Here is an 18,401-nt window from a genome sequence, read left to right as displayed (position 1 = left end):
CAATGGGATGCAATAGTTAGCATATAGCATATGAGGAAGCCTACACATGAAGACAGGTTTATGTAACGGTTACTGTAACTTTCTCCTTATTCGTTACCATTACCCAAGTCTTTGTGGTTTTTGTCTGTTAAGCATTGTTTTCTTTCTTCAAGTGCTCTCATGCTTCTATTATCAAAAAAAATCAAATTAAAGAAAAATGAGCCTTTATTATTTGGAATATTGGAGAATGACAAAGACAAAAGCTTTGATTCAAATAGTAAAACTCTGATTTTGAGCCATGACTAATTCTCTGTCTTTCCCTAATGGATAACTTCCCATTAAAGTAAAGGACTCACCTTTGTGACCAGATCAGAATGCCTGATGATTGCACGGACAAAAAACCTGTAGTCAGTTACTTCTGTGCCCACTTCCACCTTAGCGGCCCCAAGATACAAGTGCATCTTGTGATTAGCACATGGAATGGCAGTGAGGTCAAAATTTCTCATCCGGTTCAGCTCCAATTGGAAAGCCAGAGCAGGCTCAAGGTGACGATAAATGCGGTCCTCCTCAAACTGAGCACAAGAATCAGAGGGAAAAACAGATCATGAGGCAGTTGCAAAATTACTTTATGATTGTGTTGGTAAAACAGATTCTTAAAGATTGAACCCAGTAACTGACATCTGTGAGGCTGAGGCAGGAGGATCAGCCAAAGTTTGAGGCTATCATGGGGACTGAGGATGTGGATCAGAGGTAGAGTACTTGCCTAATGTGTGAATATGTGGGTTCAATCCCTAGCACCACAATAAGTAACTAAAATAAAATACAAAATAAATCAAGGCTTACATAGTTTACATAAAATAAATATAGGTTTACATAGTGAGTTAGAGGATTGCTTAGGTTACAGTGTAAAACTCTATCTATAATAAGGAGTGGAAGGGGTCTCAAAAATAGAAACATAAGTTGTAATATACTAATGAGACACATACAGAACTACTGAATAGCTTACATAATAACAGGTGCTCTAGCACCAAACAAAAAACCAAAGACATAGGCAGGTGGATCTCTTTTAGTTTTAGGTCAGGTCTATATAGAGTTCCAGGCCAGCCAGGGCTACACTGTAAGATTCTGTCATTCCAAAAAATACTAAGTAAAAACAACATGAACAAAAATCTTCAATTCCCTCAGAACTTCTGAAGCATTTAATACTGCAGATTGCTTCACATTAATTAGTATCTACTTCACAAGATAGTGTTATGGGCTCACCCAAAGTAGTATGATGCTTAATGGTGAGACTCATATCTTATCACATAGTAAGAAATAAAAATCATATATTAAGATGGTATTTGGCTTTGGGGAAAATCCCAATAGTTACATCATCACTTATATGTAAAAAGTTTATAAATACATTTCCTACATTGCTGAATATAAATTATTCTGCTAGAAAGCATGTCAATTAAGTCAATGGAAAAGACACCTAAAATATAAGCTAGTAAGAGGGAGAAATCAACTCTGTATGAAATTTTATACTTAAAACTAAAAAAAAAAAACATATGGATGAAAAGAAGAGCTAAATATAAATCAACTGTCTTATAGGTTACAAGAATAATTCTACTAAACTGGGTGGTGTTGGTGCACACCATTAATCTCAGCACTCAGGAGAGAGGCAGGCCAATCATTATGAATGCGAGGCCAGCCTGGTCTACAGAGTTAGTTCCCAGAACAGGCTCCAAAGCTACAGAGAAATCCTGTCTCAAAAACCCAAAAACAATAATCCTACTAAAAGGGAACAAAAAATAGAATAACTTTACTAAATAAAGCATTCCTTAATAATACATCAAAGTTATTCTAAAGGAAAGGGATGTTTTTGAAGTTACAGCCCTTCCTTGCGTCAAGACATTTGATTATTTCTTAAAGTAAACTCTTTCTTAAGGAAGTATGCTTTAGAAAAAAAGAATGGCAGCAATGGCCTATTCATAGTACAAAAAGGGGAGGGAAAGAGAAAAGGATGGAATGCAGAACAGACAGAGGAAGGAGGAGGTGGCAGGGAGGAGAAAGGGAAATAAAGAGAGGCAATGAAGTAAATCATCCTTACCTTATCCCTTGCTCGGAATGTGAAAAATTTGGGAAATTCTCTCTGAGATAAAGAAGAAGGCAAAATGTGTTAGTTCTTCAGGGAATGGCTCTTTGGGGATATAACACACTGTATGGCCTCTGTCAAATATCTAGAAGACAGTTCCTAAAAAACATGCTCTTTATCTGAGCTTACTCCAGACAAGAGGTATCCTCTGGATAATCATCACTTTGACCTCACTTGGGAATTACTAAACTATTAACCTACCTTTAGTATCTATCATCTCTGAAGAAAGAGTTCATTTCAACTCTCAAGTAGAAAAAAAGAGTCTTCCTGTGTGTTACTCTTGGCACAATCTGGCAAATAAAAACAATATGCCCTATACTAGAACCACTGCAATGAGTCTTACTAGACTGATTTCCCAAGCTTCTCTTTAAGAAAACTCTTCAATTGTAAACTAGTCAAGTAAATTTTAAGTCTATGGTGTTTTGTCCCCACCCCTACTCCAACATTCATTCTGAAACTGATGATTTCAAGGATTTAATAATAACATTTCAAGACAAAGGAAGCAGTGAATGCTACTTTGGTCACTAGTGCTCTGCCTAGGAAAGAGAGGAGTGGGACCAGTGAACTTGAAATCATTAGGCCTTCCTGCACAGCATTACACAAGAAAGCAACCAATTTACTAGAACCCTATTAATTAACAAAGATGAATTCAATTAGCAGAGTTCATTAGTTTCTGAAATTTAACTTATTAACACCAAATACTCCTGTTTCTCGGATGGGAAGCTCTCCTGGCAGTGCTGCAATGAGTCATTACTATTTCCTCTCTAGGAGGTTCCATTAGGTACCTTCTTCATTATGAGTGCAATATAATCAAGGGAAAGTTGGCATAAAGCAGAGAGATCAGGACTAGCTAGGTACACATTCTTCACGAGCCTTGAAGAAAAAATGGACTCAAAATCTACTAGGTAGAGGGCACTCTCCTGTGTCTTTTAAGGGAATGATTACAGTCCCTGCTTTACAGATGAGCAAGGCTTAGCTCAAGGGGAAAATCAAAGTCTCTCATGACAGAAACCGTGCCTTTGGCCTCCCAAGCATAGGGCATTATCTTTTTATTCTTGTTATAATCAAAATTGCTCATTTAAATATGTTTTTCATTGGTGAGACCAAAAACAAACAAACAAACAAACAACAACATGGAAATTAAGACAGATTAGTAATGGCACACACCTTTAATGCCAGCAGCCACACTAGTCAGCCATATAGGCCAGGCAGAGGTGGCACACACCTTTAATTCCAGCAGCCACACCAGTTAGCCATATAGGCTGGGCAGTGGTGGTGCAGACCTTTGATCCCAGCACTAGAGAGAAATATAAAACTGGAGGAGACAGGTCTCAGTCTCAATCTGAGGATTCACGGAGGCAGGATTGCCAATTTTCGGTTTGAGGTAGAGGTAAGAGCCAGTGGGTGGCTTCTTTGCTTTTTTGATCTTCAGGTTGAACCCCAATATCTTTCTCTGGGTTTTTATTAATTGTGCTACATTTGGCTCCAAACGTTTGGAGTACAAATTCACAAAAAAGCCATCTGCCTATCGCTTCACAGACACTGGCATAGGCCAGAGCTACAAGTGGCCAGGTTCACTGCTCTACTGGCTAGATTTTTCTTTCTTTTTTTTTTTCTTCTTCTGGTGGGCTCTTCCTGAACCCCCTTCTCAGGCTGCTGTCAAATTAGGTAGCTGCCTTGAAATCCAATCAGACATTTATTGTTCTATGCAGCAGCAATAAGCCTCACATCTTCATCAACATTGGCAGCAGAATTGGTAAGACAATTTGAAATTCTTAAAGGGAGGAATTAGTTAAAAGAGGTTTTGTTGTTTTTTTTTTCCACATTAAATTCTGGGAAAAACCATTACAATGGAGGGATTTATGTCTCTGTATGATAATATGCTGGACAGTTTGAAAACAGAAAGGCTAAATGAGAGGATAACTAATTTAGATGGGATTTATGTAGTATCAATTGTAAACATTATCAGCATTGAAATAACTGTTTTATCACTAAAAAGTTGGCTAATCTGAGTGATAAGATATAAGCCTTAGAAAAATCTAATAAAACAGATCACAGAGATATTCAAATCTAGACAGAGGAATTTAATGGAGAACTAATTTCAGCATAGCATTATAAGAATAGAGAGGAACAGCCTAAGGTTTTCAGACAACCAACTTTAATATATCCAGTAACCATACAGGAATTATCAAATGGCAGAGGCTCTGTTAAAGGCTAAGTGGACTCCTGTGCCAATGTTAGATTTAAGGAGATTAAAGAAAGCAACAGTCTCATATGGCATGCATTCACCTTTTGTGAAGCATATGTTAGAATCATGGTCAATTTGTAATAGAAGTATCCCTAAAGACAGGATAGAATTGGTTAATGGATGGTGTTTTAGAGCCTGGTCCACAACTACAATGGAGTACCTGGTTCAGAGAAGAGGATAAGATTATTGAACAGCAAAGTAAAACTAAAGGTAGGGAATTCTCCCTCCTAAGATCAAATTCTTAGAAAAGGAGATTATGCTGCTATAGAAAGGAGGCTAAATATGATGATCCCACCCTGGATTTATGCTGTGCAACAGCTCTGAATGCTTGGGACAGAATTGGAGAAATAGAAAAGAAAACTGAGTCATTTGCTAAAGTTATACAGGGCCCAAGGGAAGCCTTTACAGATTTCTTACAAAGACTGACTTCGGTAGTAAATAAAATGATACCAAATTCAGAAGCTAGACAAGTAATAATTGAATCCCTGGCTTTTGAAAATGTCAATTCTCTGTGCAGAAGGATAATGAGGCTGTCAAAGGCAAGGTCAGCACCTATGGAGGACTGGATTCGAGATATAATTAATATTGAATCTCATGAGCATGATGATGCATGGATAGGAGAGGTAACTTCCAGAGGTTTGAGGAAAAATCGAAATGTCCAATGTTATAATTGTGGCAAACAAGGTCACCTTAAAAGGGATTGTACACAGGGCATTCCTAGAAACAATGTTTTTTCTAAGAATAGTACAGTCAGAACACGCCTCTCTTCTGGATTATGTGGAAGGTGTGGCAAAGGCAGGCATTGATCAAATGAATGCAGGTTAATGAGGGATATTCATGTTAATCCTTTGCCATCGGGAAACTATGTGATGGGCCTCTTTGCAGGCCTCTATGCCAAATATGGTTCAGTTGTTTCCTATCATCATAGAGGAAACTCCATCTCAGAGCAATGAAAGAACCTAATGACTACTGTAAGGAAGCATACTACTCTGAATAATAGAACACCTATAGAAGAGAGAACAAAAAGTTCAGGAAAACCACAAGAGTATTTTGGTAAACTATAAATGAACAAAGACCAAAATTAAAAATACAAATAAGCGATGTTGTCATTGAAGGTCTGGTAGACACAGGTGTGGATGTAAAAATAATTTCATCAGAATCTGGGCATACAAATTGGCCTCGTTAGTTGTAAATTCAATTGTAAATGTTCAGTTTTTAGGGACTGGAATTTTATCTCAGGTAAAATAGAATGTGAGACAGTTCGAATGTATAGGGCCAGAAAGACAGAGAGGAATATTAAAAGCATATGTGGTTAACACAGCAATGAGTTTGTGGGGACATGATTTGTTTTAGCAATGGAATACTCAGATTAATATTTTTGCAATCTTAGAAACAAACCATAAATTAACATATGTTTAAGGGAAAAATATTAGAAGGTTTTATAAAGAACAGTCACCAACCATTCAGAATGCACAAAAACAGGGCACAACAGCTGCTGATATTTTAGAGGCACCAACAGCCCTACCTTTAAAATGGTTGACAGACAAACCTGTATTTAGAACAGCAGTTTCTCTGTTCTTAAAGGCCATTGCTTAAACCTTAGATGGTGAAAAGGACTTAAATAGGCCCAGGAAACTATCAGCTGAAGCTGAGAGAGAATTGGCTTTGATTAAAGAGAAATTACAGAAGGCACATGTTGATCAAGTGGAAACAAATCTTAATGGCATTCTGGTCATATTACCCTCCCAACATTCCCCTTCAGGAATTTTAATGCAGAGGGAATATATTACCTTAGAACAGATCTTTTTATCACATGAATTTAGTAAAACACTAAAAACTTAAGTGGAAAAGGTCTCTGAGTTAATTCTAAAAGGAAAATTTGGACTTTATCAATTAGCAGGACTAGCCCCAGCAGTAATAGTAATACCTTTTAATAATGGTAAAATTGTCAAACTATGGGAAGAAAGTAAGCCCTGGCAAAGAGCATGCAGTAATATTTTGGGAGAGATTAGCAACAACTATCCTAAAAGCAAGAGAATTCAACTTATAAAGAGAACTAGCTGAGTCCTTCCTTGAATTTTACAGGACACACCAATAACTAGAGCCCCTACAATCTATACTGATGGAAATTAAGTCAGGAAAGGGAGGTTACAAATCAGAAAATGTAAGTAAATGGATCAAAGCTCTTATGATTCTGTTCTAGAGTCAGAACTGCATGCTATTCTCATGGTTGGTACTAAGGGATTTTAGAGAACCTCTCAGTGTAAGGTACTGATTCTCAATATGCAGAAAGACTGGTTTTGCATATTGAAACCACTGAATTTATACCAGATGTCACAGAATTGACATTATTATTTACTCAAATACAAGATACAATCAGGAATAGTAATCATCCTATAAACACAACGCACATAGATCCCATATGGGTCTGCCAGGTCCTCTAACACAAGGTAATGCAGAAATCAATCAATTATTGATTGGATATGTGTTGAAGGTCTCAGAATTTCACAAAAAAACATATCAAGAGCAAAGGTTTATAAAAAGACTTTTCCATCACATGACAACAAGCCAAGGAAATTATAAGAAACTGTCCTACTTATTCTTTATACAACTAAACACCATTACCTCCAGAAAATAACCCAAAAGGGACTCAAAGGAATGAAATCTGGCAAATGGATGTGTTCCATTTTGTAGAATTTGGAAAACTAAAATATGTACATTACCATTGATACCTATTCAGGTTTTCAATAGGAAACTGCTTTGAGTTTGGAAAAGGCTGGTTCAATAATCACACATTTGCTAGAAGTTATAGACATCATGAATATACTTGTACAAATAAAGACAGACAATGCTCCAGCATATGTCTTTAAGAATACGAAAGAGAGGACTGCTACTGGAAAAAACATGGGATAAAACCGGACTCTCTGAATGTGGCGGACAATGAGAGCTGACGAGAGGCCAAGGAGAATGGCACAGGAACTTTCATCTGGCGATGGATCGAGAGAGAGACGGAGACCCAATTTGGAGCAACCGTCTGAGCTCTTAGGGTCCAGATGAGGAGCGGAGGGAGGGAGAACATGAGCAGGGAAATCAGGACCACGGGGTGTGCGCCCACCCACTGTGACAGTGGAACTGATCTATTGGGAGCTCTCCAGGGCCAGCTGGACTGGGACTGAATGGGCAGGGGTTGAAGCTGGACTCTCTGAACGGGGCGGACAGTGGAGGCTGATGAGAGGCCAGGGACAGTGGCGCTGGGTTTCGATCCTAGTACATGGACTGGCTTTGTGGGAGCGTGGCCTGTTTGGATGCTCACCTTCCTGGACCTAGTTAGAAGTGGGAGGACCTTGGTCTTCCTGTAGAGCAGGGAATTTGGACTGCTCTTCAGTATCGAGAGGGAGGGGGAGTGGACTGGGGGGAGGAGAAGTGGAGTGGGGATAGGGGGAGGGGAGCGGGGGGAGGGGGCAATATGTGGGAGGAGGGGGAGGGAAATGGGAAACGGGGAGCAGTTGGAAATTTTAATTAAAAAAGAATAAAAAAAAAGAATATGAAAGAGTTTTTTGTTTATTATAATATAAAGCATATTACAAGCCATACAGACCAGGCAGTGGTAGCACATACCTTAAACCCCAGCAATTACACTAGTTAGCCATAGAGGCTGGTTAGTAGTGGTGCACGTCTTTAATTGCAGCACAACAGAGGAATATAAAGTGGACAGTAGATTATATACTCTGACTTCACATAGTCTAGTTCTGGTTTTATTCTAGAAAGATCTAGCTTCCTGACTACTACCTAAAAGTAAAACATAATGAAAAGAAAGAGAAACAAATCATTCCATGGGTTTTTCGTGAAAGAAGTTAGTAAAATCGTAAGATAACATTTAACACATATTTTTCTATCTGCTGAAATGAGGAGGTACTAATATGTATGTCATTTTGGCATACATTTTCCCCATTTTTATTAAAAAACAAAACAGTAGAAACAAAAAATTTTTAATAGAAGTGCTCTTTTCTGCCAAATCAATCAAAATTGTAGACATGAAAATCAAACAGTTTGAATGGAAATACCTTCACTGCATATAATAAAAAGGGCTCCATTTTGGCAAAGTGTGAAATATCTGTAAGGTGACAAGAAAGAGTTAAACTATCAATTAAAAAAAAATTTCAGTCTGTGTGGTTGTGCACCTTTATTCCTAGGACTAAGGAATCAGATGCAGGTAGATGGATTTCTGTGAGTTCCAGTGGCTATGTAGTGAGACCCTGTCTCAAAAAAAACTAAAACTAAAACAACAACCAAGAAACAGCCCCTCAAAAACAAACAACAAATGCCCACTTTGGTCAAGGAGGGCTGAGAAGCTATCTGAGGTGAAGGAAATAAACCTCCTCCAAGTTCTGACGAGATTTTTGATACACTGAAATTCAGAACATTTACAATAGGGTTGGCATGAAATGTCTGCAAAAAAAGGAAAGCAGGAATATTAATACATTATTTGGGAGACCAGAAGTCTGAAGGGTTTCATAAAAAGTCAACTGTTGGCACTCAAAAGGCAAATTACTCCAAAATATCAGGAAAAAAAAAAAACAAACAAAGCCAGGAATGGGGACATAGGCCTTTAATCCTAGCACTTGGGAGGCAGAGACAGGAGAACTTCTATGAGTTTGAGGCCAGTCTGATCTACATTACGAGTTCCAGAACAGCCATGGCGGTTACACAGTGAAACCCTGTCTCGAAAAATCATAAACAAAAACAAAACAAATAAAACAACAAAAAAAACAATCTGATCCTATGGTTTTAGTAACTTCCGCATTTCACCTCATTTCCATGCTGCCAATTTTCCCACTAACAGCATTCCTGCTTATTCCATCACTAATGTAATTGCTTTCCAGGCATGCTCTAGTGTTATGGGCAAATATCATAATTGAATGTACAAAAAGAAAGCCCTCTTAGTGTTCTGGCACCAAAAAACAACAAAAAAAAAAAACAAAAAAAAAAAAAAAACCACCAAAACAAAGCAACATTTCTCAGGAAGAAATTATACCCCTGCTGTGTTCTAATCAGCCAACCATCATCAAGACAATCAAAATAATTTGCCTAAATTAGCCAATCAAGACACCCTGCAAATCAGAGAATGTAAAAACCTGAAAGAGAAAGCATCATAGCTGATTATGATACTAATAATCGTGTTAAAAACCTAATGAGATGAAGAAATTGGGAGCTTGCTGGTGCAATTCTCTTTTACCTCAACATGCTGAGAACAAATTATATAGACTGTAATTAAAACAAAACCCTAACCAAACCTAGCTAGTCAGTCTACTAGTAAACAACTAACTACATTGCAAAAAGAAAAGAAGTGCAAACTACTAACTATGAGCCATGATAACTGTTTAGGATAGGAATCTCCCCCCTCAAGGCCTAAACAATCTAAAATACTTCACCTTACATGAGAGTCACTCACATGTATGCAATTGGGAAAGGACAACTAACTCTTGAGAGATTTGTGGCAATTTTTAAAATCCCACAAGCCCTTAAAGCCCCCCCACAAAAAGAAAACAATTAAAACACAAACTATGAGTGTGATTTACAATCCTGTCACAGTATTTGGACCTTAAGTTTTTGTTTTAAAAGAGAGGAAGAAATAGTAAAAACATACATTTTAATATCCTTGAAAATATCTTTGCTTAAAAAAAAGAAAATAAAGAGGAATCAAATTTTAAAAAATATAATATATACCAATTAGCTCTTTCTGCTATACATTTTGGAATTTAAGACCTAAACTATTAGTGTAACCAACTGCAACTTAACAGAGAAATTCAAAAGCCAAAGCTGTAAGGTTATGCAGGGTGGCATATGTCTACAGTTGTAGTACTTGAGGGATTGAGGTTACAGAGTAAGACCCTGTTGTCTCTTCCTCTCCCCAACACACACACACACACACACACACAAAGAAAAAGAAACAACAACAATAAAAAACCACAAGCAAAAAAAAAAATAATTTAAGAAATCTCATTTCTTTTCAGGGTTCTTTTCTTTTTTAAAAAATGCAACATATATATTTAAAAGGACAGACTTGTTTTTCCTCCAACTTCCTATTATAACATTAATTTCAAACTGTTCTTTGCTTCACATTAAGGAATTGACTTAATTACATGGCTATGAAAACAGATTCCAAACCCAGTGTTTTTACTGCTGGCATAATAGCTGTTTCAGAGTAAGAGTCTGTGTAAAAAGTCAAGCAATCAATGCAGCAGCAGACATATCAGTGGCCAGCTTTCTTGAGACAATCATGATCGCACAATACAGTACTGAGATGCTTATGGACTTCACTGGCATCAGAATAAACACCTCACAGTACAACTGCACTCCACGAATCCCTCCTTTTGTCTGGCCCTTATTTGTCTCATGGTTCTAGGGCAGTACAAAACATCCATGACTTTGAAGAGCAGTTTGTTTCACTCCACATGAACCAATGTTGTTCTTAACAAAACTTGGTAACCTTTTTCTTCTCCTTGCTGCACATGGACACATCCTCAGTTCTATTCGGTAACACAGTATAGAACAGAAGGAACTGCATTACATCACCGTGGATTACCAGGAAGCCAGCGAGATCAAGGGATTCATCTCTAACACTCCTGGAAAGCTTCCTCTTTTCCACACTACACTAATTATGGGCCAAGCATGTATCAGACAACATGACAGAAGCTAAGCATTCTTCATGAATGGCAAGCTACCACCATCAGAAAAACTCAAAGTAGCACCAGGACTATAGTCCTGAACTTGTACAGTTCTGCCAAAGTTCCCTAGGGGTTCAGTAATAGTTGCCACTGTCCCTACAAACGCAATCATCATTTTTAAGAAATAATGATTGAAAGCATCTCATTACTTAAAGCAAATTCAGCCCACGACTAAATTGTAAATGTTCACTTGACTCCAAAGCAGGCTTTAATACACTAATGAAAAATGAAGGCATTTATAATCTCCTGATTTCCTACCTGATGCTACTATAAATGAAAACTGGACAATAACAGCTGGAAGACCACCCTGTTAGCCTCATTAACTAGTAGATTTGGTCTGTACACATCCCTATGCAACCTAAATTCAGAAGTATAAGGACAGCAGGAAGATTAAAAAATTAAAGCAGTTGGATAGACTCTAGGACACGATACAGATTTGAAAATAAGAATTTTTTTGCTATTGCTTTTGTGGTTTTATTGTTGTTATATTTAGTATGAGTTTCATATATATAGTAATAAAAATGTTAGTGATATCAAAGAATTTTGGCTTTCTGAAAATTTTAGGGGACAGTTTTATTTGACCATGGAATGATAACAGAAAAGCAGGCATTGTACCATACACATTATGATACTATATGCACTCTTAGCAAAAAGTAAAAAAAATTTATAAAATCATGTTAGTCTATTTAATAATATGCTATTAATCCAATATTGGTGATAAAAAGTGAGCTTACCAAATGTTTAGGAGCCTAGCCTAATTCTGACGCATGACCAGGGCCTCGCTCTGTGGTATGCGTACTTTAATTCTGAGAGCATCTACCAGCTACAGTGTTTATTCATGGACACTCATAATCTATCCCCAAGTATCAATTTTATTCCATAGGCTTCTGATTTTTCTTCCTAAAACCCCAGGGTTCTCTCTAAGCTCCTCATACTTCTCCACTGACTCCAGTTTCCTGTCTGAAGTTATTGATTGATATATACCTGAACTCTGCTGGATTTGCTGACATCAATAACACAAGGGAGTTGTGTAGTCCACTACATTTCCTAAAGAATTTCAGAAAAATCTTAGCTATTAGCTTGCAGGGGAGGCTTCTCTATAGACTAAATAGATCAGCAAGATGACTGCATGAGGGAAAACAAAATACTAAATGCCTTTAGTTTAGAAAGTCCCTTCCAGAACTCGAAATGTTTCCTGCTCATTTTTAACAATGCTCACTATTATTATTAAAAATTATTATTTTATTATTAAAAATGAACAGTACTTGAATAACAGCTTAATTGTTCTAATTGCTACAATAAAAAAGAATAGGAAAAACAAGAACAGTAAAAATTTCTTCAGGAAAACCAAGATTTCCTAATACCTTTGGAATCTTACTAGGCTACAAAGAAGCAATTTATAATGAAACATTTTGACTACAATCAGTCATTTTGACTGACATTATGAATATAGGCTAGGTTTCTGGTCTTAATCACTATCTTCATACTGGCTATTATCTCAGTGTAAACTAAAGTTCAGATGGTTACTATTAGCTTAACTTTCCTTCCAATAAAACCTTATATTTATTTATTAAAACCTTAATATTTATTTATTCCTGCTCTTGGAATTAACATACAAAATTGCAACTTGACCTCTACAAAAGCATTTTAAGCAATAAATTACTGGTCTTAAGAACTGAGGTTTCTTGGTATCAGAACTTGGATCCGTTTTTAGTAGAAACTAAGACCTCAAGAGTAACTGGAACGGCTTTCTTACTGACTTACTGTGTGCACAGGGAAAAAGTCTGGTGAGTTCCTTCTTATTCAACAAAGGCAATGTACACTCTCAAATTTATCGACAACTCAGAGTTACACTGAGATTTCCAATGTAGTGTTTAAAAGAAGAAGAAATTTATGCTGGAATATTAGGTAGAATTAAAAAGTCATTCCCATACTTTATAGGGATGATCCTCAAGTATAATCCTTTCATATAACGCAGCTATATTCTGCTTAAGTAATCAGTGGCAAAGACAAAACCTTTGATAGTTGATACCTTTACTTACATGAAATCTCTGATCCACCTCATAGTTGACTTGTTTTCTGAAATCCTTTCACATAAAAAAAAATGGAAAAAGAATAAATTAGCAGAATGATGACTTGAGAAAGTCCTTCCCAGAATACCAATTATCAAGTCTTTTAAAAATTAAATTTATAGAGAAATAGTTATTTCTTTACATAGAATCTATAAATAACATACTATTGTAACTCTATTTCTTATCTTTAAAAATGTGATGGCAAGCCGGGCGGTGGTGGCGCAAGCCTTTAATCCCAGCACTGGGAGGCAGAGGCAGGCGGATCTCTGTGAGTTCGAGACCAGCCTGGTCTACAAGAGCTAGTTCCAGGACAGGCTCCAAAACCACAGAGAAACCCTGTCTCGAAAAACCAAAAAAAAAAAAAAAAAAAAAAAAAAAAAAAAAAATGTGATGGCAGTCAGATGGTGGCGAGGCAGAGACATCTGGATCTCCACGAGTTCGAAGCCAGCATGGTCTATAGAGTTCCAGAACAGCTAGAGCTGTTTGCTAAACAGAGAAATCCTGTAGCAAAAAAAGTGAAGCCCAAAAAATGTGATGGCAACATAAACACTAGACAGATATAACTCAAATGTCAATACCTTTTGTGCAACCAGGAACGTAAGTCGTCGGATCCCATGCTCAACCAGAGTAGCTTTCTGTGAACAAACATAAAACGTAAAATAGATGACAACCAAATTTTACCTTACTTAGTCTTCACAAGATTCTAACTGGAATAAGCACCCTTTCTGGGATAAAGATCTCAGGTTTCTCTGTTTAACAGCCCTGGCTATCCCAGAATTCATTCTGTAGACCAGGCTAATCTCAAACTCAAGAGATCCACCTGCCTCTGTCTTCTGAGTGTTGGAATTAAAGGTGGGTGCCACCACTGCCCTTGTGAGCATGTCTATATGGGGTATTTTTTTTTTAAAAAGTTTATTTTATTATTATTTTCTGTGTTATGGGTGTTTTGCCTAAGTGTATCTCTGTGAATCATATATATTCAGTGCCCAAGGAAGTCAGAAAAGGCCATCAACTCTCCTGGAAATGGAGTTTAAAGAAGGTTGTGAGCTGTCCTGTGAATTCTGGGAATTCAACCCAAATGCTCTGGAAGAGTAGTGTTCTTAACTGATGAGTCATCTCTCTAGCCCCTGTTTGAGGGTACTCTTGATTGCATTAACTGAAGTGGGAAGACCTGTCTCTTGTGAATCAGTTTTCTTTAATGTTGTGAGCCCTAGTAGCTTGAATAACTTCAGGGCAGGCCTCATTCCAAGGAGAGTTGTAGGGCAACACAAATTGGACTTATTGGGGAAAAAAAAAACCTCAGAGTTGGGTGGGAAGTGACGTGAGGTAGAAATGAGATGAGTCTGGATGTGGATGAATATGATCAAAACAGATTGTCTAAAATAGTTGAGGAATTAATAAAAATATTATGGAGAGAAGGCACCCAGTTAAGACATATTTCTCCTCTAGAGGACTAGAATTCAATTCCCAAGGACGCAATTCAGGAAGCTTACAACTATCTGTGAAGTCAAATGTACCTTCTGTGGGCACCTTCACTTACGTGCACATCTCCATAAAGAGAAAAAAAAACCACATGCATGCAATAATATATAAATGTGTTTATACACACACACACACACACACACACACATATATATATATTTAAATTGTAAATAAATAAAAAGCCACCAGGATTGGTGGTACATGTCTGTAATACCAACACCCAGGAGGACGCAGGAGAAGGATCATGACTTCAAAAACAACGCTCCACTTGGTATAGGTAAACAAGATGTTATAAGTCAACAGAGGACAGTGGTTTCAAGATAGCCTTAATGAGTCTTGAACTCCCAAACCTAAGCTTTCCTAAATTCTGTACTGTATGTTTGCTTCAAAACACAAACAAACAGTAGGTTTTAAATGTCCTCATAAAGGAGCTACATGGTAATAAGCAGGAAAGCAATCCCACAAACTGATTTGGGAGAATTCATGAATAATAGAAAGAAAAAGATATGTAGACTTTTACAGCCCTCAGTAAGACTGCAGTTGGATTACATTCCTAGCTATGTAACATGAACTAACAGTCTATAGACAAATTATTTTTTTAATCATTCAAATTACATTTTTTGAGGCTAGAGAGATGGATCAGTGGTTAAAACCACTGGCAGTTCTTTCAGGGGACACAGATTTGATTCCCAGCACCCATATAGCAGATCATAACCAGCCATAACTCCAGCACTAGGGTATCCAACATTCTCTTCTTGATTCCATATATATAAATATAGCACACAAACATACATGTAGGCAAAACACTCACACACACCAAATAAAATTAAAGATTACATTTATCTACTCATTTGTTTGTGCCTATATGGGTGTGAGTCCTGGAGATTGAGAGCAGGTCATCAGGCTTGGTAGCAGGTGTCTGAGACATCTTGCTGGTCTCCAAATCTTAACATTCAAGATAATATATAGGCCAGGTGGTAGTAGCAGACCTCTATGAATTAGAAGCAAGCCTGTTCTACATAGCGAGTTCCAAGACAGCTAGAGCTGTTACATAGAGAAACCCTGTCTTGGGGAGGGTGGGGATGATATCTAAGTGTTTTGTTTTTTATGTTTTATTTTTTGCTTTTCTAGGACAGGGTTTCTTTGCACAGCCTTGGCTGTCCTGGAACTCACTTTGTAGACCAGGCTGACCTCAAACTCATAGATCTGCCTGCCTCTGGCTCCTGAGTGCTGAGATTAAAGGTATGCGCCATTATGCTTGTCAAGTTTTTGTTTTATCAATTCCAAATTTTTTTCTTATAAAGAAGCAAGTGTCTAGACCTTTTCCCCCCATTTCTAGATTTCTGCTATGATATTACTGAGTAATTATTATTGATACTATAAGCAAAACCTAATAGGAAAAATCTATTTTCTATAGGCAAACTTTCATGATAAATTCCTTGGTCAAATAAAAGTAAACATTAGTCTAACACATTTAAAAATTATCCATACTGTCATCATACTCTTCAGTATAAGTAAACAAATACTGACATTACAATAAAAATAAAATGTGCTAAAAGAAAGGCGATGTGGAGATGCTCTCAGTATGCTGAGCAACAGAAACACTTCAGACACCAACAAAGAATTCCACTACAACCGAAGCCTTCAAAGACAAGCATCAATTGCTAAGTTCTGGCAAGGGAAGAAAATAACTTTAATAATGCCATGATTTAAAATCAAAATTGTTATTGCTTTTAAAATTCCACAAGTGGCTGACAATAACAGCAGAGCAACAGGATTCTGATTACATTGTAATAATGCAGGTCTCACAGCAAGTCCACAGCTATTACCCAGCGATTAGGCGTCATCACCTGGAGAAACTCCATTTACACTGACTGCTTCAATCTCCTCTACAAGTCATTTACAAATATATGATCCTAATTTCTAGGAGAGAAAAAAAGACATGCTGGGACTAGAAGATTATTTGGACTATTTGGATCAACCTATTTGATAGTTTAATGTGTGCTTTTTTAAAAAAAACTTTTTATAAACTGCTAGAAGTATGATTATGAAGTGAAAAATAAAATAAATTATTACTCAAGTTTTTTCTTTTCCAAAATTGCTTTTCTCTCCTCTTCTCACATCTATTTTAAAAATATGTAGATGAACATAGCAAATCTTCCAAGGTAAGCATCTTAACTGATGCTTTCTCTAAGCTCCTAGTGTTAGCATTCTGTCTTGACCCTTCCTAATGCCTTAAGCAAAGACACCAGATTTCCCTTTGCCTCAATGAATGAAAATGAAGGAAACTCTTTAGATCAGTGCATAAGGGTATGCAATCTTAGGTCTTAGAAAAACAAAGCCTAAAATTGTGAAAACACAATCAAATACAGGCTATTTGTATCTGAAAAATCTAGACAGAAATTTTCACTGACTGCCATGTATATCAGGACTCCTTCACTGAGGAAACCTTGGTTACTGACCAGAGGTTAATTTTATGTAGTAACCACATACTTCTCTGGAAGAACAATCTCCTTGTGTTGGCCACTGAAATTCCAACATCAGTTCTCCTGTTCTGAGAGTGTCAGAGTAAATGCTACTTGTATTAATTACTACATTATTTTCTCCCTAGGTATTTTTACCTGTTACGAATGCCAAGGGCACTAACTTTTTAGAGTGCTAAATTAAGTTTTAAAATATCTGCTAAGTTCTTTATAATAAGCAGTCAGTGCTATTCCTTCAAATGTAACACATGGGTATGACTATTAAAGGCAGTTTTAAGAGCAGACTCTGACATCTATCACATATCATGAATATAGCTCAGTAGCAGAGCAGTTGTCTGGTATGCAGGAGGCCAGGGATTTATATTCCCAGATCATCACCACTGTTCATTACTGTCTTAAACATGACTATTCAGTTGCCCTCACTAGAATTGATGAGGATAAAAATGTATCATTTTCTAAATATTATAGATCTGACATGAAAGGCTTTGTTCTATTATCTTCCACTTGGTTATAAAACAGTATTAATTAACCTCTCAGAACATGAGTTTTTCCATGTGTACACTAGAATAACTCCTGACTCATGTAAAACTTGTGAGATTGTAGAAAAGTGCAAAAAAATTGAGATTGTTTAAAGATGTAAGCTGCCACTTATCTCAAATACTTGGGAAGTAGAGGAAGGTATATCTCTTTGAGTTTGAGGCTAACCTGGTATACATAGTGAATTCCAGGTAGTCACAGTGACATCTTGTCTCAGAACAACAACAACAAAATCCCCCACAACAACAAAAAGAAGAAAAAAAAAACGTATGCGAGCACACACACAAACACACACATATACCCTCTCTTGTATGTATCTATGCTGATCAAGTAGTAATCATTTAAAAGATGAAGTTAGGTTAGCTACTTAGTCCTACCAAGGAGGCAAAATTTGATATAATTCCTTCAGAACTGAGAAAGGGGGAAGGGCACACGAGAGACAGGAAAACATCTCAAGAGAAGCAATAAAAATGACAAGAATCTAAGTGTTGAATATGGAGTTTAATAACAATGTGATATACACTCAAGTGACAACAACAACAATATCAAAAACCTGAAAAGTTAGCTGGAAGTATTGCAAATATTTTAATGGGGGGGGAGCAGAAGACAGCATAGAAAGAACCTGCATGGAGTTGGGTACATATGGAGCTTGCCACAAAATGGAAATATTCAGCAGTGAATTCAAGATTGAACAATGAATATTCAAAACTAAAACTCTAGGAGAGATTAGAAAAC

The 18,401-nt window shown here is 37.0% G+C and overlaps 1 protein-coding gene across 6 annotated transcripts in view; it reads right to left on the bottom strand.

Moving 5' to 3' along the window:
- Positions 1–18,401, bottom strand: part of Acaca (acetyl-CoA carboxylase alpha) — a 280,231-nt gene that overhangs the window by 103,047 nt on the left and 158,783 nt on the right. For all 6 annotated transcript variants that reach the window (XM_057774468.1, XM_057774469.1, XM_057774470.1 and 3 more), the window contains 4 exons: positions 13,743–13,799; positions 13,135–13,179; positions 2,072–2,113; positions 336–551 (listed from right to left, as the gene is read on the bottom strand). In XM_057774468.1, the coding sequence (XP_057630451.1) occupies positions 336–551; positions 2,072–2,113; positions 13,135–13,179; positions 13,743–13,799 (360 nt within the window). The remainder of the gene's footprint in view (positions 1–335; positions 552–2,071; positions 2,114–13,134; positions 13,180–13,742; positions 13,800–18,401) is intronic.

The sequence above is a fragment of the Chionomys nivalis genome, chromosome 7, assembly GCF_950005125.1.
Source record: "Chionomys nivalis chromosome 7, mChiNiv1.1, whole genome shotgun sequence".
NCBI lineage: Eukaryota > Metazoa > Chordata > Mammalia > Rodentia > Cricetidae > Chionomys > Chionomys nivalis.
Note: the sequence above shows the minus strand (reverse complement) of the source record. Positions and strands in the feature narration are given on the sequence as shown.